This window comes from Pongo pygmaeus, chromosome 8 (assembly GCF_028885625.2).
Source record: "Pongo pygmaeus isolate AG05252 chromosome 8, NHGRI_mPonPyg2-v2.0_pri, whole genome shotgun sequence".
NCBI lineage: Eukaryota > Metazoa > Chordata > Mammalia > Primates > Hominidae > Pongo > Pongo pygmaeus.
The window spans coordinates 101539932-101562253 of NC_072381.2; the positions used below are offsets into that span (position 1 = coordinate 101539932).

Consider the following 22322-nt stretch of genomic DNA (forward strand, 5'->3'; position numbering starts at 1 on the left):
GCCACTTAACCACCCTGAATTTCAGTAGCCCTTTCCTCCCCAGGGTTGTTGTGATGATTGAAAAAGGTCATTCACCAAGTGTGGTGAGTGGTGCATAGAGCAGAGTTGTGATGATACCTGGCTTGTATCCCAGCTCATCACTTAGAGAATCTTGGCCCAATCAGTTCACTCCTCTGACCTCTTTCACAGGATTATCGAGGAGGTTAAGTAGACCCCCAGGGGAAAGCACTAAACTATAAATTAGAAGATCTCTGGGAATATGTGCATCTTGCGTGCAGCTGAATGCTCAGTGCTTAGCATACTTCTGGTGCACAGCAGGTGCTCAACAGATCAACTGTGGCAACCCAGTAAGCCCAGCTGGCCTTCACTTTACTTTCATTCAGTGAAGCAAGGAACAGTGCCTGGTACAATGAAAGGAGGGGGTTAATGGCAATGAGATGTTACATGTAGAGCCGGTCCATACAAATGCTGGCATCGCCATGACCATCACGGACATACTTGCTCTCTGAACCTTTGGGGAACTTAGTCACCTGCCAAGACTGGAACAAAGACAGGCATTAAAATGCATACTTGGGGCCAGGCGCAGTGGCTTATGCCTGTAATCCCAGCACTTTGGGAGGCCGAGGTGTTTGGATCACTTGAGGTCAGGAGTTCGAGACCAGCCTGGCCAACATGAGGAAATCCTGTCTCTACTAAAAATACAAAAGTTAGCCAGGCATGGTGGTGGGTGCCTGTGGTCCCAGCTACTCGGGAGGCTGAAGCAGGAGGTTGAACCCATGAGGCAGAGGTTGCAGTGAGGCAAGTTCATGCCACTGCACTCCAGCCTGGGTGACAGAGTGAGACTCTGTCTCAAAAAAAAAAAAAAAAAAAAAGCATACTCAGCCAGACCCAAGCTGTGTCCGTTATTTAACCCATGAGGCTGATTCTAGGCTTGGGGCTCCTGACCACCTGTACCCCCTGATAAAACCCCCACAGTCTGGACTAGGCATGGGAGGAAGGTGAGGCAGACCCTGGGATCCTTGAAGGTCATTGTTCTGTATAGACTTCTTAAGAGAAATCCCAGAACCTTGAGCACACAAAGCCCTAAAAGTGAGACTAATCTCAGGGTTGCTTTCCCTTGGAGTGTTGGGCGGGGGCGCAACCATCAGGGTATGCTGCATTTGTTTGTTTGTTTATTTATTTATGCCTGCTTTCAATGTTCCCGATCTAGGAAAGACGCCTCTTCCCCTGGAATGGGAAAGCCCTACAGCTTGGGATCATTTACCTCAGAGCCCAGATCCCCTGCTTGGAGGTGGTGGGAGCAGGAGGCAGGCAGAGGCCCTCAGGCAGCAACCAGGTTTGTCCCCACCCTGCAATCTTGGCCACCCCCACCTCCCCATGGGCCTGGAAGGCAGAGTGCCCAGGTCTGCAGGGAACCTCACCTATATATTCGCCCCTGGCGAAGGGCAGGGCTGGGTGAACCGGCCTGGTTTCCTGCTCTACTGGAGGTGGCTCGTAGCTGTCATCAGCGTTCTCCTCGGCGGGCATCACGTACATCTCTGAGTCCGAGTGCTCATCTGGATTTTCATAGTCGCTGTCCTGTAAGTGCAGATGCAGACACTGTGCTCAGCGTCCCTGTCTGTGCTGCCTGGCCGTCAGGACCATTCCTGCCTTTGGAGGCCAGAGCAGTGACAGGAGACAAGGCTTGGAGAGGTTGACTTCATAAGGCTAGGCAGCCGATAAGAGGCAAAGCTGGGGTTTGAAGCAGATCTTTCTGCCTCCAAAGTTTATTGTCTCCACCACTGCGCTGTCCTAGGGGGACACAGGAACTACTTAACGCTAACGGGAGCTGACACTCTGTAGATCCACAAACAGTAACAATAGGAAATAATAAAACATATTTTTAAAAGATAGAAAAAGGACCCAATAAAATAGAATAACCAATGGGTTTTATCTATTATGAATGCTGATCACTGAAGAGAAAGTAGGTTTAATACAAAGAGGGTGAGGAGACACATAGGGCCAGCTAGATATCTTTCAGATGAGATTTTTTAAAAATTTCAAGCATAGTTGGTAAGCTGCAGGGTCAAGCCTTCAAATGGACTCTTTGTTTTTGTTTTTTCTTTTTTTGAGCTAGAGTCTCGCTCTGTTGCCCTGGCTGGAGTGCAGTGGTGCAATCTCAGCTCTCTGCAGCCTCTGCCTCCTGGGTGCCAGCGATTCTCCTGCCCCAGTCTCCCAAGTAGCTAGGATTACAGGCATGCACCACCGTGCCTGGCTAATTTTTTTTTGAAACCGAGTCTTGCTTTGTCACCCAGGCTAGAGTGCAGTGGCAGGATCTCAGCTCCCTGCAACCTCTACTTCCTGGGTTTAAGTTATTCTCCTGTCTCAGTCTCTTGAGTACCTGGGATTACAAATTGCACCACCATGCCCGGCTAATTTTTGTATTTCTAGTAAAGATGGGGTTTCACCATGTTGGCCAGGCTGGTCTCAAACTCCTGACCTCAGGTGATCCGCCAACCTCGGCCTCCCAAAGCGCTAAGATTACAGGCATGAGCCACTGCACCTGGCCTGTTTTTTTTAAATCCACGTTTTATTTAAGTCCACATTGAAAATACATTGTCATGGTCTGAAGTACAAATGGCTCAGAAGGATATAAAGTACAGTTTCCTTCTCAGCCTCTCTGCTTCTCACCACAGAGGCAAAAAGAGTTACTAGGCTTCTTGTGCATGTTTTTCAGAGGCAGTTTATGTATATACCATTTGTACATACATTAATGTGGAGGAAATATTTGACTCAGGACATAAGAGGTCCTCTGGCCTCTGTGTCCACCTCCCCCACACTCTGCCTATCACATTGCATGATCCGTACATGACTTTCCACTTGCTCTTTGGCCTGTCGCCTTTCATAAGCAATTTTATATAGCAGGATTTTTTTTCCTGTTGGTCTTTTAAAAAAAAGAATTGTAGGGGTACATAGTAGGTATATATATGTATGGGGTATATGAGATATTTTGAAACAGGCATACAATGTGTAGTAATAATGTCTGGGTAAATGGGGTATCCATCACTCAAGCATTCATCTTTTTTTGTGTTATAAACATTCCAATTATATTCTTTTATTTTTAAATGTACAATAAATTATTGTTGACTGTAGTTACCCTGTTGTCAAACACTAGGTCTTATTCATCCTAACTATATTTTTGCACCCATTAACTGTCCCCATTTCCCTCCCCCACCTGCTGCCCCCTCGACCACCCTTCCCAGCCTCTGGTAAACATCATTCTACTGTCTGTCTTTATGAGTTCAAGTGTTTTAATTTTTAGCTCCTACAAATGAATGAGAACATATAGCAGAATTTTTTTTTTTAAATCAAGAAATCCTGGAGACTTTATTAACAAGCCTGGATTTCATTCTGCGTGCAGTGGGGATCCATCTACTGAAGTCAAAAGAGCTGTGAGTGAATGCTTACTCAGTCTTTAGTACGGCTGGTATCTTCATTTTGGTTGTTTGATTTTGGGGCAAGTAATTCCCTCCTCTCCAGGCTGATTTTACTTTGTGCTTTCTAAGTTCCCTTGTGTGCTCTTTTTCATCCAGCCACGTTGCTCAGTTTTCTTCTCTTACCTCTGGATGTGGACCAACCAATTTCTTTGCTTTGCGTGTGTGTGTGTGTGTACCAACCAATTTCTTTGCTTTACGTGTGTGTGTGTGTGTGTGTGTGTGTGTGTGTGTGTGTGTGTGTGTGTGTGTGTGTGTGTGTGTGTGTGTGTGTGTGTGTGTGTGTGTGTGTGTGTGTGTGTGTGTGTGTGTGTGTAGCCAGCAGGGGGCGCAGCTGCAGTGCATCTCAGGGAGCTGCGGCCGCTGGGCCCCAGGAGGAGCTCCATGACCAAGAGATGGGCAGAAAAGTCACTCCTTCCCTTCATTTTTCTTTTATTTTTCTGCAGTTGAAGAAGGAGGAACTCCTGTCTTCTGAGACTCTGCATAAACTCCAGGTAGTGTGCACAGCCCAGAGCTGGGCACAGGACTGGAGGTCTGAGTCCTGGGTTCTCATTCCACTGAACTGGGTGATTTTCATTCTTTTGGCCTCAGTTTTCTTACCTGTGAAATGGGTATTTGGTTGTATGGAAGGCTTCTTGGGTCCCTTCCAGATCTAAAACTCACAGGTTGGAGCAGGCTAACATCCTGGATGAATTTGATATAAGTGAGGAATAATTATTGTGAAGAAAAGTTTTTAGGATGTCAGGCCTTGCAGATTTCAGAGCTACCTCAAAGAGGTAATTCTGATACAACATCCCGAGTGTCATCATGGCCATGTCCCTCTGTGGCTCCGGAGCTCTGCTAATGTTCTGTTGATAACAGCAAGGTACCTTGGTGGCAAAAAGCCTGGTCCTGAGATCTGAGGGCCTGGGTCTGAACTGTGGAACTGCAAGTGACTGAAACTTTCTATACCTTGGTCCTGGAGGCCCCCTGATGTGCCAGACACTTATTCTTCAGTTGCTGGTTTGTTTGGGGCTCCTGGGCAGGGGTCAGGCAGTGATGGGCACTGGGGAGTTTAGGGCAGAGGCATTTGCTAACTGATATGGAAATATTTAAACATTTTTACACCTGTTTTGGATGTGCTGGTGAGTACTCTGAACACCAGCACTGAAAGTGGGCATAAGAACACCTACCTCAAAGGTTTAAATGAGGTTATGTGTGGAAAGCTCTTAGCCAGGCGCACACTGAGTGCCAGTCAAGTCAGCTGGTATGCAGTGTGCCTTGCCTGTAGGTGACCTTTCCAAGTCTTCCCTCTTGGGATGTGCGGCTGACCACCAGCATGTAATTCAGAAATAAGACCTTCAGAAGGCCTCCCATGGGACCCTGATGCCCTCCTGGTCCCAGGAGCAAATACTTACAAAGTCATCGGACCACTGCTCCTCTTCGTCAGCGGGGCTCTCTGCAACAGCAGGGGAGAAGCAGAAGGCACAAGTGTGAGCCTCAGCTGGCCAGCCCCAGCCCATCCACACACATTTTGCACCTGCCTTCCCTTCCCTTTGGGCTTTCTGGTGCCATATATTTGACCTTGGGTTGGTTACTACAATCATATGTTCACTTGCTTTTGACTTTTTAAAAAATATTAATTCTCAAAGCATAGAGAGAAGTCCCACTGGGCAGAGCAATGTGCGTCTGATCCATGTGTGGGCTTTGTTAAGGGACATTTCTGGGTCCCCCAGTAGAGACCTACAATTCATACTATGTGGCTTCTAAGGACTTCAGAGGATGGCGTAGTAGGAACAGCACCGGACAGGGAATCAGACAGACCTAAGTTCTTATCCAGGCTCTGTTCCGAATGCGTTGGAGTGTGGGCAAGACCTCTAACATCTCTGAGCCTCAGTTTCCAGATCTATACAATGAGGGGATCATTTCTGTGATCCTCTCTGGCTCTTACTTTGACTTTTCTTGTTAAAAAAAATTATCCAATGCCTTACAATATTATCAGAACTTTGCCATCTTTTAGCCCTCTCAAAGACCCTGTGAGGGGCTGAGCGTTGGGGCTTATGCCTGTAATCCCAGCACTGTAGTCCCAGCACTTTGAGAGGCCAAAGCAGGAGGGTTGCTTGAGCCCAGGAGTTCAAGACCAGTCTGGACAACATGGCAAGGCCCCATCTCTACAAAAAATAAAATAATTAGCTGGGTGTGGTGGCCCGTATCTGTAGTTCCAGCTACTTAGCAGACTGAGATGGGAGGATTGCTTGAGCCCAGGGGGTCGAGGCTGCAGGGAGCTGTGATTGTGCCATTGCACTCTAGCTGGGATGACAGAGTAAGACCCTGTCTCAAAAAAAAAAAAAAAAAAAAAAATCACCTAAACCTTGTGAGGAAACTGAGGCCTACAGCAGATAAGTCACATGCCCAAGGTCAGATAGTGTAATAAATGGCAGAGCCAGGAGTTGAACCCTACAGGTTGCCTTCCACGGGCATGTGCTGAGCCCCCACATGGTGCTGCCTCGCTCCAGGGGCAGGAGGTGCTGTCCTGGGCTCTGCATGGGCATAGAAAAATGGATATGACAGATTGTGGCCCTTAAGTAGTTTATGAGCTTGTAGAATAAAATAAGTCTGAATTATGACAGCCCAGCCAAATATTTGACCCCTTTCCCTCCAAAACACATTTAGAGTATGAGAAACTTAGCATCTAGCCTATCACATAAACTGACCTTAGAGGTTAAACGGGATTCACTCTGCTGTGTAGGAATCAAGCAGACACAGGCCCATGTGGCAGAGTGGCTCCATGACAGTACCACAGAGGGTCCCAGCTCCCTCCTGCCCTGCTGAGCAGCCACTGCCACAGAGGACCCAGTGGATGTTCCTAAATTCCCCAGAACCTCAACAGAACATTTTCTAGTTTTATTTTTATATTTTTGCTATTTCTACCCCTGCCACAGCAGATCACCGGACTCCAGACAGTCAAACATTTGGGGTCTCCAGAGGCACCAGCAAGGAATTGCAGAGGTGAAATGGGGTCAGGGAGACTGTGGGATCGGAGTGGCCACATTTTAAGCAATGGCGGCAGCAGCACCCTCTTTTGGGAAAAACATGATAGGTGCTAAGAAAGAGCCTCACTCTACAAGCCAAACATGGGTCACACTTTGACGTGAACAGAAAAGAATTCTTACGTTATTCTTTGGGTTGACTAATGCTGAATTAGAGTGTACTGCAATCACTGGGGTTGGCCAAGAAACTCTAGAAGATTGGGTGAATAAATCCTCTTCCCAAAACGATTACCTGGCACAATGGGGGAGTACGTTTCTTTTTCTTTTCTATTCTTTTTTTTTTTTTTTTGAGACAGAGTCTCACTCTGTTGCCCCGGTGGGAGTGCAGTGGCACAATCATGGCTCACTGCAGCCTCAACCTCCTTGGTGCAAGCGACCCTGCTACCTCAGCCTCCCGAGTAGCTGGCACGTGCCACCATGCCCAGCTAACTTTTGTATTTTTTGTAGAGATGGGGTTTTGCCATGTTGCCCAGGCTGGTCTTGAACTCCTGGGTTCAAATGACTCACCCGCCTCTGCCTCCAAAAGTGCTGGGATTACAGGCATAAGCCACCGCATCTGGTCAATATGTTTCTAATACCTTAAGTTGGGGGATCACTGAAGATCAACACTTAAGATGGCAAGAGTTTTTGTAACAACCATTTAAATAGAAACCTTTATAAAATGCCTTTATGAAATCCACTTCCCTGCCTGGATAACTGCATTTGCTCCACCCTTTCTCAGTGAGTGGGGGCCTACTTTATGATCAGTCACTGGTGAAAGTAGTGCATTAGCCATCTAACTAGTGTCCCTATCTCCATTATCTTTCTTCTCCAATCCATCCATCCTACTGTTTGTAGTTATTTTATTAAAACAAAGTTTGGATTATGCTGTTCCTTTCCTTAAGAGTCATCAGTGACTCCCTATGGAATCAAGTCGAGGTTCTGTGTCAACACATTCCAATGCCTCCGCCTTCTGTCCCACCACCGACTTCTTGTGGTAGGCTCCCACGCTCACTGACAGTAACACCAGACAGCTTCCTCCTCCCATCGTGCACTTTGCTGATTCTCTGCTCTGTTCGTGCCGTTCCTGCAGCCCATCTTCCTTCTTCCATGGAAATCCCTATCACTCCTCCTCCACAAAGTCTACCACAGTCTCTTGTCATAATCAATCACTTCTTTTTCTGGGCCCTCTTGGAAGCTGGTGGCACCGTGATGTCACATGTATTTCGTTCTGTCCTGTGCTGTGATTAAGTTGTTTGTGTCTCTCTATACTGAAAAGTAAGGCCTGTCTAATTTATCTTTGCATCTGGACAGAATTTTGCATTTGTAATTAATGTATTAATAAAAGTGTGAACTAATAAATGACTCAAAGGAACATTAGGATAGCAACAATAGATTCCATTTACTGAACACTTCCTATGTGCTAGGTGCCAGGCTAAGTGTTATAAAAGTATATTCTTACAACAGCACTATGTGGTAGGTGTTATTTTTATCTCTATTTTACAGTGGAGAAACTTGGTTTTGAAAGAGGTTGTAAAACCTGCCTGAGGCTACTTGGCTAGTGAGTCTGGGAGCTGGATTGGAAGCCAGGCTGTGTTGGCTCCTGCAGCTGAAGTCTCATGTGAGCCACTTAGCCCTCTGTTGAGCACTTAGATAAAACTTTGGTGAAACGAGAATGACCCAATCCAGACATCTTGGCACATGGAGACAGAAAAGAGAGAAAAGCATCATATGGTATGGGATAGAGGTTGTTTGTTGGTGCCCCATTGATCCCTAGCTAGACTATCTACTTCAGGTCCCAAGTGCAGCTTACAGCATCATATTCATAAAGTTACAGCCTTGCAGGCAATTGCCAAGACTAAAAAGCATGGGAATCCAAGGTATTACGTCCAAAACAGTAGTCAGTTTTCCAGTATCTCAGGGAGCTTCCCAAAGTGCACAGGTGGTAGTTTAGAGCCAGGCTTTCTAGGTTCAAATCCTGGCTCTGCCCTTTACAAGCTGCTTGGTCTTGGACCAATAATTTAATATTGTTTAAAGCTTCATTTCCTCATCTGTAAAGCAAGGATAAGAACAGTGCCTGCATCATATTTTTGTGCGAATCAAATAATAAAATACATCTGAAGCTCTTAGCAAAGCCTGGCACACAGTAATGATTTAGTAATGTTACCGTCATCTTGAGCATTGCAAAGAATGCCTCAATTAACACTCAAAACACCACTGATTCTAATTTACTCCCACATCCATCACACACTATGGCTACCACAAAGGCATGGATCCAAGAAAGCCTCTATTGTAGTGAGTAAAATTTGGGGGAGGAGAAGTTCAAGCTTCATGTGGGCCAGGTGCTTTGATTTTGTGTGTGTGATTCCATAGTCTCTGCCAGGAAGGTGAGATCCTGGGCGGGCCCTCTTGTCAGGCAAAGCCTTTTCTATGGTGTGGTTTACCTGGTTTGGGGTTTATGCTCCATTTACTATGTCATAATCCCATGCCACACAATAGAGGGACTCCTCCCTTTGCCTGACCCAGGTTTTAAGATTCATGTAGCCCTCCCCAGCCTGTGAGCACAGCACCAGACACGAGGAGATGTGAGAATGGCCACAGCGGCCCACATTTGGGCTTAGGCTCTGGGGTCAGACTGCCTAACTTAGAATCCTTATTCTGCCATTTTCTAGGAGTGAGATCTTAGCTGAATTGCTTCACCTCTGGGCCTCAGCTTCCCCTTTGCTAAAATGGACATTATTAATTGTGCTTAGAAGAGTATCTGACATAAAGGGCTCAATGAATGTTAGCTATTACAATGAAGTTACAGTCTCTGCAATTCTCAGAACAATCTAAAGGATAGGTATTCTTATCCCCAGGTCAGAAATTGGAGGCTCACTCAAGTTACAAAACTGTTCCAAGTTCACACAGTGCTTAGGGAGCAAAGCCAGGATTCCAACCCAGGCCTAAAGGACCTCAGAGTCCAAGGTCTTCTCACCAAGCCACGCTGCATAATACAAATAAAGACTAAGGGCCAGAAGAACGACCACATGAGACTGAGGACAACTCAGGGCCATGTAGTTTTCTGAGAAATGTCCCCATACCTGGAATCATTGCCAGGAGCAGGGAAAGTTCAGAGAAAGATGTGCCCAGTGATAGCCAAAAACTTGCATGAGGCCATGTGCCCAAGGTGGGGCCGAATGGGGCCTTGAAGGATGAGCAGGATTTGGGTGAGAGAATAAGGATGAAGGAGTGTGTCCTCCTCCATCATCTGAGAGAGGGGCTTATGTGTCAGCCCCAGAAGCAGGGCTTAGAGGCAGATGTGTGCAGAATGCATGCGCTGGGCTGGAGAGGGACAGGAGATTCTGCTGAGCGCTCACACAAGCCTGATGTGCTGCCGGCCAGTGGGGGCTCCAGCCATAGTGGACACTGCAGGCTTCCGTGACAAGCTGAGATGGGGAGGTGATGAGGTTGTTGTTTAGGAACTCAGGCATGGAAAGATGAAAGCTGATCCAGACCAGGGGGTCTGGGAATGGGAAGAGATTGCTGGAAGGACAGTACAGGACTCTGTGGTGGTGGCTGGGGCAAAGGGAGTATGAATCCAGCCTCTCAGTTCTGAGTCAATAGGAGCACCAAAGCCCCTGGGGCAGATGCTGGTGGCATCACAGCATGTCTGACATTCTGCCTCAGCTGCAGCCCTGATCCTGCTCTGGAGGCTACCAGGCCGCCAGACCCTGCCCATCTCTCCCCCAACAGAGCAGGTGGTGGCATGCAGGGAATCAGCGGGAAGACCGCAGCAGGACACAGAAGGAAGGAAAGAGGGAGGGTGGGCCGGTTGTGGTGGTGGGGACAGACACCGAAAAGGAACAGAAAGCAGAACTACAGAGGCTGCAGGGGAGGCGGTGGGTGGCCAGTCCCACCAGTGCCACCCTAAGAGAAGAAAGGGACATGATTTAATGTAGGGAACTGAGGACAAGACCCAGATTCAGGCTGGCTGGGAGAGGTGTTCTGAGTCTAAATACTTAACATCTTAGGCCAGGCGTGGTGGGCTCACACCTGTAATCCCAGCACTTTGGGAGGCTAGGGCAGGAGGATCGCTTGAGCCCAGGAATTTGAGAACACCCTGGACAACATAGTGAGACATTGTCTCTACAAAAAAGATTTTAGAAAATTAGCCAAGCACGGTGGCACATGCCTGTGGTCCCAGCTACTCAGGAGGCTGAAGCAGGAGGATCACTTGAACCCAGGAGGTTGAGGCTGCAGTGAGCCATGATTGTACCCCTGGACCCCAGCCTGGACCCCAGCCTCAAAAAAAGAAAAAAGAAATACTTATCATCATAGAAACTCCCTTTGTCTGTATGTCTATTCATCTCTTCACAGGATCATTAACAGAGGGGTGGGGGTACAGCAATGGGGGACATAGTCCTGGCTCAGCCGTCACCTTACTGCATGACCTCAGGAGTCACTTTGCCTCTCTGGTCTCCAGTTATTCCTAAAATGAGAAGCTTGGGTTGGGCAATCCTTCAAGACTTTCTAAGCTTTAAAATACCTTTGAGCCCAAGTGTCATTCCTCTATTCTTAGTTCCCTGTGGCAGGACTGATGTTGGATATAGCTCTCTGTAAGACCAGTACCTCCAGGGAAATGTGGACAGGGAGACAGAAAACCAAGTAAATGCTGGCTCTACTAGAAGCACCAGGCCCATGACAAAAGCAATATTAAATCTCACTTCTTTAGTGGACAAACGATCGTTATGCATACCTCATACTTCTGTGTGGGCATTTACCCAGGAATCCCTGTCCAAGTGCCTTCTCTGCTCTGGATTTTTATTTTTTCCATGTAAGTGTGTCTGCCGCCCCTCCACCCCATATTTGCTCTGATCTCCTCCCTGCGTGATAGCAGAGCCAGAGGAGGAGTCACAGGTGGACCTCCCAGGGATGCCACCCCATCAGAGCCCTGGACATCAGAGCCCAAGAGTGCAAGAGAGGGGCTCTGTTCAGTTCTGACTCCTCAAGGACTTGTGGGGTGACCAATGGGGCATCTGCAGTGATCCCAGCAGACTCTCAGGCACCATGACTGGTCTCCCCCTGACCTCCATCCCTAGCCAGACCTCAGACTTCAAAGATACCGAAGGCTGTTCAACTGTGAAAGCTCAGGAACTGGGAAGCGAGTTCTTGCGTTAATGTCAGGAGCTCTAGTGCCTTCAGAATAAGAAAAAATTTCCCCCAAAAGCATAAACACTTGAGCTTGGGTCAAAGCAAGGAGCTGCAAAATGGGAGTCTGGGATGGGTTTTTCTCTTAGTGGCTGCAGTCACCTTGGACAGGATACTTAATGTCCTTGAGACATATTTGCCTCATCTGAAAACCGAGATCGTAATTTCTATATAACGGTGCTAATGAGAAGATTAAACGAGAAATGTCTGTGAAGAGCTTAGCTTAATGAGAACAGAGTCAATACTCAACAGATTTTGGATATCTTCCTTTCCCACAGCAATGCCAGCTGCTTGGGGCAATGCACTCTGCCCAGTGGGCCAGCAGTTCCTTAAGGGCGATGTTTCCTCCTCAGGAAAAGACTGAACTGGGATTGCTGGGTCTGAACTGAAGGCAGCAGGCTCCACACTGGCCTGACCTGCATCCCTGGAGGAGACCCAGGTCTCCATTCTTTGTGTAATTCAAGCTTTGTCCTTCTGTACTCTAACTAGGGAAGAGGTTATGGTGACTCTTTTACTGACCTCCTGCGGGGCAGTGGTTGGTCCTTTCTATCTTCTGCTCTCTGAAGGTCAGCATCACCAAGGTCAACACACTCTTGGCTTAGAGGGTTTTGGGAAGCCATTTGTTTCCAGAACTGGAAAGAGGACATAAATCCAACGTGTAGGGGGAAAATGGCTGGAGCATTTCAGGAGCCTTTGGTGGATCAAGTGTTCCATAGGGCATGTGATTGGCCTCCCAGGCTCAGGAGGTCTGGTGGGCTCTGGCGTCCACACACTACGGTTTCCAAGATCCTAAAGACTCCCCAGGTTCAGGAGGAGCTCTCAGGGCTAATTTCTGACGCCCTGGACATGCAGCTGTGCAGAAACCTCAAGGCTCAGGGGAAGCAGCTGGAAATGCTCCTGGGACGTGAGCTGGGGTGGGGGAGAGAACGGCAAGGGAGGATGCTAACTGCAGGTGGTGATGGTGGTTTTGGACCATTTCCGGGGATTGAGTGTAAGAGCAGGGGAAACTGGGCAAGGCCCCAGTCATCTGGCAAAGCAATAAGATGCATTTCTGAGACCCTGGAACTTCAATGGATTTGCAGGGGTCAGGGATTGAGGGAATAAAATCTACTTGTCTTTCAGTTCAGGAAAGGCAATAGGGACAGAGATGGTGGTTTATAGCAGGGTTTCTTAAGTGTGATTTACGTTCAGATCCCCTGGAGATCTTGCTAAAATGTAAGTTCTGATCCAGTAGTTCTAGGGTGGGGCCAAGAGTCTGCATTTCTAACAAGCTCCAGATGAGGTTGATGCTGTCTTGCTGGGAATCAAACTTTCTGTTGCAAAGGCTTAGAAGATCCTGTTGGGCCACACTTCTGCATTCCAGGAGAGATTAAATGTTCTGACATCAAGACTATTTGGAAGGGTTCCAGGAAAGGGAGCAGGTGTCTGAGGCCAAAAACAGAACACTTCAGAGCATCAGGGATATTGGAAGATGTGAATTCCTAAAGCCAGGGAATGTTAGGAGAGGCTCACTTCATCAATGGGCCCTGAGTCCCAGAGATCTGTGTTTCTGCAGGAGTGCAGAACAATTAGTATTAGAGGGGACCTGACAGATCTTCTAGTTCAGGTCTGCATAATATAGATGAGGAAAGGAGCATGAGATGCCCAAGTTTACACAGCCAGTTAGTGGCTAAGCTGAAAGACCTTGTATGTGGGCTCAGTGGTTTGCAGTTCCTCTTGTTGGCAATGTAGAGCCATGAAAAGATTTAAAGAGAATTTTATTTCAGAACAATTTTGTGGTGGAAGTTGAGAGGACCACATGCAATCAGGAATTAAGCAGATTACTTAGAGCCTTCTACCCTAGGACAAGCAAGAGATGATGAAGGCCTTAGCTGTAGCAATGGGAATAGAGAAGGAAAAAATATTTAAGAGGCATTTAAGAGCAAATCAATGAGATTTGGAGATTAATTTTTGTAGAAGGTGAGGGAAAAGGAGGCATCAAGGTTGATCCCAAATATGTGGGTTAGGCAAAAGGATGAATAATAGATGGATGCTACCTCCCTTTTCCCCACGCAGAAATAGAGGGAAAGGAGAGGGCCTGGGTGGGTGGATCAGCAGGCAGACAGGTGAGTGTGAGGGGACAATCAGGAGAGATGTCCACCCTGAAATCAGATATGTCAGTCCACTTAGGTTTCCAACAATTGACTCTGAACTCCTGGCATCTGTGTCCAGCATCTCTGATGCTGTTGGTTCATCTAAAAGTGGCAAATATTCCTGCACATTTGTCCCCGAATCCTCAAATTAAATGTCACCTTTTCAGACAGACCTTCCCAGACCACCTAAGCTCTTCTCCTACCCCACACTGATTCCCCATCACTGCACTCTTCGATCTTCCCTCACAGCAGGTACCATGTTTGCTAATTTATATTTACCTGTTTGCTTTCTTGTTTCTTATCTGACTCCCCACTAGTCATTCAGCACTGTAAGGTCAGGGGTTGTATTTTGTTCCCCACTCCAGATCTAGCACAGTGAGAGTCACACAGGACACACTCATGAAACACGTGTTGAATGAATCAGAAAATGTGCAAAACAGCTGAAGCACCTGGAGGTGTTTATCCCAGAGAAGAAACTACTCAGATGGCCTAACTTCTTAATTCTCTCCTTTGAAGTTGCATAGGACAATTCTATTTCTATTTTTCTTAATATTTTTTTCTTATATTTTAAGGGATGGGATCTCGCTATATTGACCAAGCTGGTCTTAAACTCCTGGCCTCAAGCGATCCTCCCATCTTGGCCTCCCAAAGTGCTGGGATAACAGGTGTGAGCCACTGTGCCTGGCTGTACTTTTCTTAATATTTAAAGGCTTGAACTGTGTGGCCATCAGGATAGACATAGGAAGTCACAAGGAAATGGATTGTATCTATAACCAGCCAGGGCTGCCTGTCCCTTGCTAGACCATGGGAAACCATCACAGAAAGTGTCCAAGCAGAAGCTGGGCCTTGTGTGTGGAGGTGCATGGTGGTGGGATAGGGGTTAAGCCCTGGATCAAATATTGTTCTACATGACCTCTGGAGTTCCTTTTAAACCCAAGACTCCATGATTTTATAATCTTCCCATCAAACTTATTTAGTTCTTTAACAGGTTGAGTCTGCTTTGGTTTCTTTTCTTTATTTAGAACTTGGAAGGAAGAATGTGTTTGTTCTCATGTAACTAGGAAGCTTCCTTGACTTATTGATTAGGTAGATATGAAAGCCCAGAACAGAGTCCCTCTTTTAGTGCCAGACTGTACTGGCATCCCCTGACCAACTGTCTAAACTTGCTGACTGATTGGCAGGATGATGCCAATAATTACTCTGTGAATTAGTGAGTGGTCCAACAGGCCTGTAACCAGACTTGGGCAGGTTGGTCAGCATTTCTCAGTGTGATAAGATTCCCTTAGGAGGAACTGCACTATCTGACTTATTGCTATCTTGATTAGTGGCAGAAAAAATAAAATAAAATAGTAAGCGTCATTTAAGGTTATGGTTTGGTTTTAAGACTGTTGCCCTGTTGAGAATCATCAATGATGTCTGTAGCTCTGTGGTTTTCACTAAGGGATATTCAGGAAATCTTTATAATTAATGCTATAGAAAGATTTTAAAACTATCCTCCAACGTATTTGTTCTAATAAAGAAATGTGTATTGAATATTTTACTTGGCTCACCACTGCCAGAAACACTACAAATCTCAAAACTAACCCTTCTTTCCTGCCAGAGTTGATCCTAGTTGGAACGAGGTTGCAGGCTAAACTTGGAGAGGACTGAGTGTCAGCAATGTGCCAGCAATAATTTATTACCCCCACCCCTTCAACAATCCTCAAGTATCAATTTAAACAGCTTTTGATGGAGGAAGTAGTCTCTTCCCCACTTACCCCACACTCCCAGCCACAGATTAGATTCATTAGTGCTGCTGTGGAATTCCACAGAACTTTGTGCTTCCCCTGTCACTGAATCGTAATTACTTTTCTTTTCTTTCTTTTTTTTTTTTTTTTTGAGACAGGGTCTCACTCTGTTGCCATGGCTGGATTGCAGTAGCATGATCACAGCTCACTGCAGCCTTGACCTCAGTGATCCTCCCACCTCAGCCTCCTGCATAGCTGGGACTACAGGTGCATGCCACCACACCTGGATAATTTGAATTTTTTGTAGAGACAGGGTTTTGCCATGTTGCCCAGGCTGATCTCAAACTCCTGGGCTCAAGCAATCTGCCTTCCTCAGCCTCCCAAAATGCTAGGATTGCAGGTGTGAGCCACTGCACCTGGGCCTATAATTACTTTTAACATAATTGATATGGTTTGGCTGTGTACCCCTCCAAATCTCATCTTGAATTGTAGCTCCCATAATTCCCACATGTTGTGGGAGGGACCTTGTAGGAGATAATTGAATCGTGGGTGCAATTTCCCCCATACCGTTCTGGTGGCAGTGAATAAGTCTCACAGAATCTGATGATTTTATCCAGGGTTTCCCCTTTCTCTTGGCTCTCATTCTACTGTGCCTGCTGCCATGTAAGACGTGCCTTTTGCCTTCCACTATGATTGTGAGGCCTCCCCAGCCGTGTGGAACTGTAAGTCCATGAAACCTCTTTTTCTTTATAAATTACCTGGTCTCAGGTATGTCTTTATCAGCAGTGTGAAAACAGACTAATACAATAATCTATCTTCCCTTCTAGACTATAAATTCCTCAAATGTAGACTCTATCTTTAACTTTTAGCACTGTATTCCTGCCTCAGATCTGTGTGTGCCTGGCACATGGAAGATGTTTAATAAGTGACCAATAAATAGGTGGGTGGATGGATGGATAAAAAAACTACATCTCCGCTGTAGTCAAAATGCCTAATAGATTTAGTCATTCTTGAAATTAGAAAAGATACCTTTTGTTTTCAAATGAAGATAGCATATTTCCCTTTCCATAAGCATAAATGTAAATATGAACATTAAATTAGTCAAGAGTCAGTTAAAGTATCTGAGAAATACTTTACCTGAAGTGTAGTCCCTTCGAGGAACCCTTGGAGGTGCTTTGACTTTTAGCCTGGAGGTAACAACCATGAGACAAAAGGTCAGTGAGCAGAATAATGATGGTCAAAGCCGATGCTAGAAGCTGATATAGAGAGAATAGATAGACAACTAATAGCATAATGGCTTCTCTTGGACCCATCAATGGACAGATTTGATGTATTGTAAATGTAGTGAAGCCATTAGTCAGGGGTTTTCCACCTCTCCCCATCTCCCCAATGCATGCACAATGTGGCTATGACTTGGCAAAAGTGAAGTCAGGTGGAGAAGGGCTCAGAGAGGTCAGAATATGATAATAGTAAGCACTGAGTTCAGAGGTTCAAGGAAGATAAGTGTTGATTGGTTGGTAAGGTAAGTGTTGATAAGAAGGTAAGATAAGATGAACTGTATTTTAATGACTTACAAATGTTTAACAGGAAAAAATCAGCTACAATAAGCGTTTTGGTTGTAGGTTGGGCTAAAATCATGTTTGCACCATTTTAAAAACACAAATAAGCCAGACACACTGGCTCATTTCTGTAATCCCAGCACTTTGGGAGGCCAAGGCAGGAGGATCACTTGTGCCTAGGAGTTCAAAACCAGCCTGGGTAACATAGTGAGACTTCATCTCTCCAAAAAAATAAACAAAATGAGCCAGCCATGGTGTCATGCACCTGTGGTCCCAGCTACTTGAGGGGCTAAGGTGGGAGGATCACTTGGGCCCCAGAGGTCAAAGCTGCAGTGAGCCATGATCACGCCCCTGCACTCCAGCTTGGGTGACAGAGCGAGACACTGTCTTTAAAAAGAAAAAAAAGCCGAACAAGTGAACAGTGAGTGTCTCAGGATTGGAGATTATGAGACTTAGCATATTTAGTATTCAACTTGTTTTAAGCACTCTCAAAACTTTACTAAAGTAAAGGTACTTTAGTACCTTTATGCACATATGAAATGTGCTAAATAGTCACAATCCTTCTTCATTCAATAAAAGAAGAAAATTGAAATTACATTTTAGAAAACTATTCCAAGTTTTGTAAGTTCTGATACCTCCCTTTCCACTACTTGAAATGAGTAAGGTTTATAGTCAATTATTTTTAATAATTATTACCCATTTTAACTAAGAATTATTTGCTTAATGAAATTTAAAATATACATAAATAAAACTTATATCCAGTAGCCTTTATTTACTAAAATATCATATCCTTCTATAGAAGCAGTATAACTGCTATTATATACAAACTTTTCATGTTTTGAAAAAAAAAGCATAGAAATTTGTGTTTGATTAAAAAACTCACACAAAAAGAATTTACAAACCAAAATTGTAATTTGCAAAAATAACTATACGTATATTTACATAGAAATTCTGGTTTTCTTTTTCTCATAGGCTCTCAATATCTATTATTTCATTCAATTCTCTCACAAGCCAGCAGGGTGGGCTGGGAAGATACTATCATTAGGCCCATGATGAGGTATAGAGACAGAGATCATCCAAGGTGTTACAAGAAAGAAAAACAAAAACAAAACTGGGTCTGGTGCCCAGGTTGGTTCAAGGAATAGTAAAATTTCCAAAAGCACAAACTACCTGTTATCCATTATTACTATCATTTCATAAAAGAAAAGGAAGGGTATTTTAACACCCCCAAATCATCTCAGAATAAAGGAAAAACTCACTAAAGGACTGTTGGCCACTCAACACTAGGAGTAAAAGGCATAGTTGAACTTTACTCTGTAGCTGGCTGCTGCACACAACCCCCAACACTTCATGGTCCTTATTTTCTCACGCGGCCATAGACCAGTGAAAACTCTGTCACAGTCTTGTGTTAGGGAACCAGCGTGTTCAAGCGTGCTTCCTCCGTTCAGGGAAGCACCTGTGGCCTGGCTTCAAGTAAAAGTGTAACTGCAAGTCACTTTGAGCTAAAGGGCCCCTGACGTCACCCGGGGTAATGACTATGGTGGCCATAATTTCCAGGCTGAGAAGAAACATGGTTTGTCATGTAAAAGTGCTTTGGTCATCCAATGCGCAGAATGTTTGAAATAGAGGCTGTTAGAAAAAACTTGAGCTCCACAGCTGCTGTAAATATGACTGGCCATGGAGTAGAGAGACATTTTATGCAGAGGCTTCATGTTATTGAGAACTGGTGTATTGTAAAACTGGCAACTGGGGGCCATGGAATAGAGAAGCATTTTATGCAGAGGCTTCATGTTATTGAGAACTGGTGAATTGTAAAACTGTCAACTAGAATTGCTAGTGATTTTAACAAGGACTATCTCATAAAGAGTGAGATTCTATCTGTAGCAGAAATAATAAGCGAAAATCATCACACACCTCTCCCACTCATCAGACAGAACATGAAGCCAAATTCTCCTCCTCTGTAAGACGACCACCACCTCACAAGCAGAAGGCCATTTATGTTTTATGATGATCACTTATGCATAGAGACTCATTTACATTTCATAGTCTGGAAATACCACCAAAAGTGATTTCTTATTTTTAATTTTAGCATAGATTAAAAAAAATAAGGATGCTCTTTTGAATGCATAGAGAAATGAACTTCTATAAACTATTTTTTGGTCCAAAATTTGGGGAGAAAAATTTGGTAATAGCAATTAAAACTTTAAGGACACAGCTTCTTCCATTTGGAAATTTCATTTTAGGAATTTAGCCTACTGGTATATTCAAGATCTGCAATGAACATTTATTAAAGTATTATTCATGACATTTAAATTGGAAGAAACAACCAGAGAATTTTGATTGCTATTATCAAATTGCTATCCAAAAATGTTGTACCAGTTTAAATTCAAATCCCCCCTTAAAGATGGCCACCAATATATAGCTAGTTAATTGAATTGTAATATATTTAAGGTAGACTATTAAATCATCTGCTCAGAAACGAATATGGTTAATTTTTACTTACTAACAAATAAAGATGTCCATGAAATAGCTTAAGTAAAGCCAGCAAAGCAAATTGGTAGAATGGCGTATGCACTATGATGCCATTTATGATGAAAACGTATGTGTATAGTATGTACAATGTCAGTGTATGTATGTATGTGTTTAAGCACACACATACATATATACATACTTATACACACATACATACATATATATACACACACTGAACTTACCATGACAGTGTCCCTTTCTGGGGAGTGGGTTAAGATGGAGATATAAGAAAATGGGAGATTTTGACATCATACAATTCTGGCCTTTTTGATTTTTTTCCCTGGTGAATCTGTATTAGTTTTATTTAAAAAATTTAAAGACTTAACAGAACACCATTTCCCATTTTCTCTTGAAAGAGACTTACCTATTAAGGTATATAAGACCTACTAAGGTACGTCTACCTTAGATTTTGAGTGGCAAATGCAGATATGTACAATTTTTATTCTCTTTAAAAAAAAAAAACTTTAGAGTTTTTGATGTACAAGGAGTTTTGAGATGCTAGCTTTCCTCTCCAAGTGCCAATTGAAAAGTTCATTTTCAGGTAATAATTCAAAAAGCAGAAATCAAAATATGGAAAACTGGCTGAGCACAGTGGCTCATGCCTGTAATCCCAGCACTTTGGGAGGCTGAGGCGGGCGGATCACCTGAGGTCGGGAGTTCAAGACCAGCCTGACCAACATGAAGAAACCCTGTCTCTACTAAAAATACAAAATTAGCCAGGTATGCTGGCACGCGCCTGTAATCCCAGCTACTCGGGAGGCCAAGGCAGGAGAATTGCTTGAACCCAGGAGGCAGAGGTTGCGGTGAGCTAATATTGTGCCATTGCACTCCAGCCTGGGCAACAAGAGCGAAACTCCGTCTCAAAAAAAAAAAAAAAAAAAAAAACCACCAAAAAAGGAAAACTCACATGGCATCTTGAAGAAGCTAGGGCTGTGTTTTGTAACTTTTCATTTGGATTTCTCCATACATGTTTTCATAGCCCTTAGCTAAATGGTTATAGAAATGATTTTCCTCCTTTGACATTTGTTAGGCACCTTGAATGGGCATAGCTCACCTTCCCTGCAGTGAGAAGGAAAATCAAAGTCCACTGAGTACCACTGCACTCACTTGTCCTGTTCCAGAATGTAGACCTGGCCACCATGGATTCCAGCCAATAGTAAAGAAGGGTTACATGCTAAAGAGGTTGAAATTTCTCATCCAGGTAACAGAGAAATTTGTTTTCTTCCATGTAGCACATATTGACTTATTTTATATAATTAAGTATTTAAATAGAGGCGAACTTACTTTTTTATTTTATTCATTATTCCACCTTCATTGTTTTTAATATCATGGACCATCTTTTGAAGCTGCCTGTAAAAAACAAAATTAAACAAAAGATATTAATAACCAGTCTGACTTTTTAAAAAAAGTCTTCTACTCTTCTCTAATACAAAAAAGAAGGGGAAAAAACCCCACCAAAACAACCTCCAAATGGGATGAATTATATTGTATTTAATTAAATTGACCATCTGCTACTTTAGCAAAGGAGAAGCATGACTGATTCTATAAGGAATATGGTCACTGGGCTGTGTCCCCCTCCGTTGGGATGCCTGGACCAGTCTCAGGCTGTGAAGAAAGATATTCTGATTCCTTGCTCATTGTCTTAGAGCATCCACATTACAAAGATAGATGCTACTCTGTGGACATAGCAGAGGCTTCAATCAGGCCCAAGGTTCTTTTTTGTTAAATGTTAGTAGGTAGCATCTATTAAAACTTCCGTTTAAAAGTTACTCCTACCTAGGAGTCATAAAGAAAATGACTATTAAATCTGGCTGATATTTGAAACTTCTGTAGAACAAAAAGTAATATTAAGGCAGGAGAATAGGGTCTGGAGGCAGGGAACCTAAGGCCAATTTGCACTGACTTCCTAGAACTGAATCAAATGGAAAACCCCACCTCTCCATGCACAAGTAACAAAAGGATCAGAGGCTACTACCTTTGCACTGTGTTATAGATGAAAAATGGAAAGTGCCTCTGATTGATCCCCTCCTGTAACCAATCAGACTGGTCCCAGGCCAGGTCTTCCTGTGTAACTTTGTACCTTAACTTCAGCCTCTGATTGATCACCTTCTGCAACCAATCAGACTGGTTGTGGGCCACTCCTTCATTTACATAGGATGTAACCAAGTAACCAATGGGAAACCCCTTGAAGGAAAATTCTGTAACCAGTGCTCTTGAGCCACTTGGTCAAGCCCATTCCCACTCTGTGGAGTGTACTTTCATTTCAGTAAATCTATGCTTTCATTGTTTCATTCTTTTGTTGCTTTGTTTGTGCATTTTGTCCAATTCTTTGTTCAAAATGCCAAGAACCTGGAAGACTCATGGTCAAGACCCTCCCCTGGTAACAATATGTATCAAGACCCTCCACTGGTAAGAATATGTACAAAATCAAAAGATAAATGACATGCTGAAAGAAATATTTGCAGCATATAGTAATAATAAGAAGAACTACATATTAGTTTGCTGCAAAAGTAATCACGGTTTTTGCCACTAAAAGTAATGGCAAAAACTACGATTATTTTTGCACCAGCCTTTCTCGATTTACAAAGAAATCTTACAACTCAGTAAGAAAAAGAGAAATAATTCAATAGAAAAATGAGCAAAAGATATGAACACACAGCTAACAGAAAACAAATACAAGTGGCCAATAGACCAATGAAAA

The 22322-nt window shown here is 44.2% G+C and overlaps 1 protein-coding gene across 1 annotated transcript in view; it reads right to left on the reverse strand.

Moving 5' to 3' along the window:
* Nucleotides 1-22322, reverse strand: part of BLNK (B cell linker) — a 79387-nt gene that overhangs the window by 33616 nt on the left and 23449 nt on the right. The window contains exons 2-5 of the mRNA XM_054436076.2: nucleotides 20906-20971; nucleotides 16668-16717; nucleotides 4871-4911; nucleotides 1422-1578 (exon numbers count right to left, since the gene is read on the reverse strand). Coding sequence (XP_054292051.1) covers nucleotides 1422-1578; nucleotides 4871-4911; nucleotides 16668-16717; nucleotides 20906-20971 — 314 coding nt within the window. The remainder of the gene's footprint in view (nucleotides 1-1421; nucleotides 1579-4870; nucleotides 4912-16667; nucleotides 16718-20905; nucleotides 20972-22322) is intronic.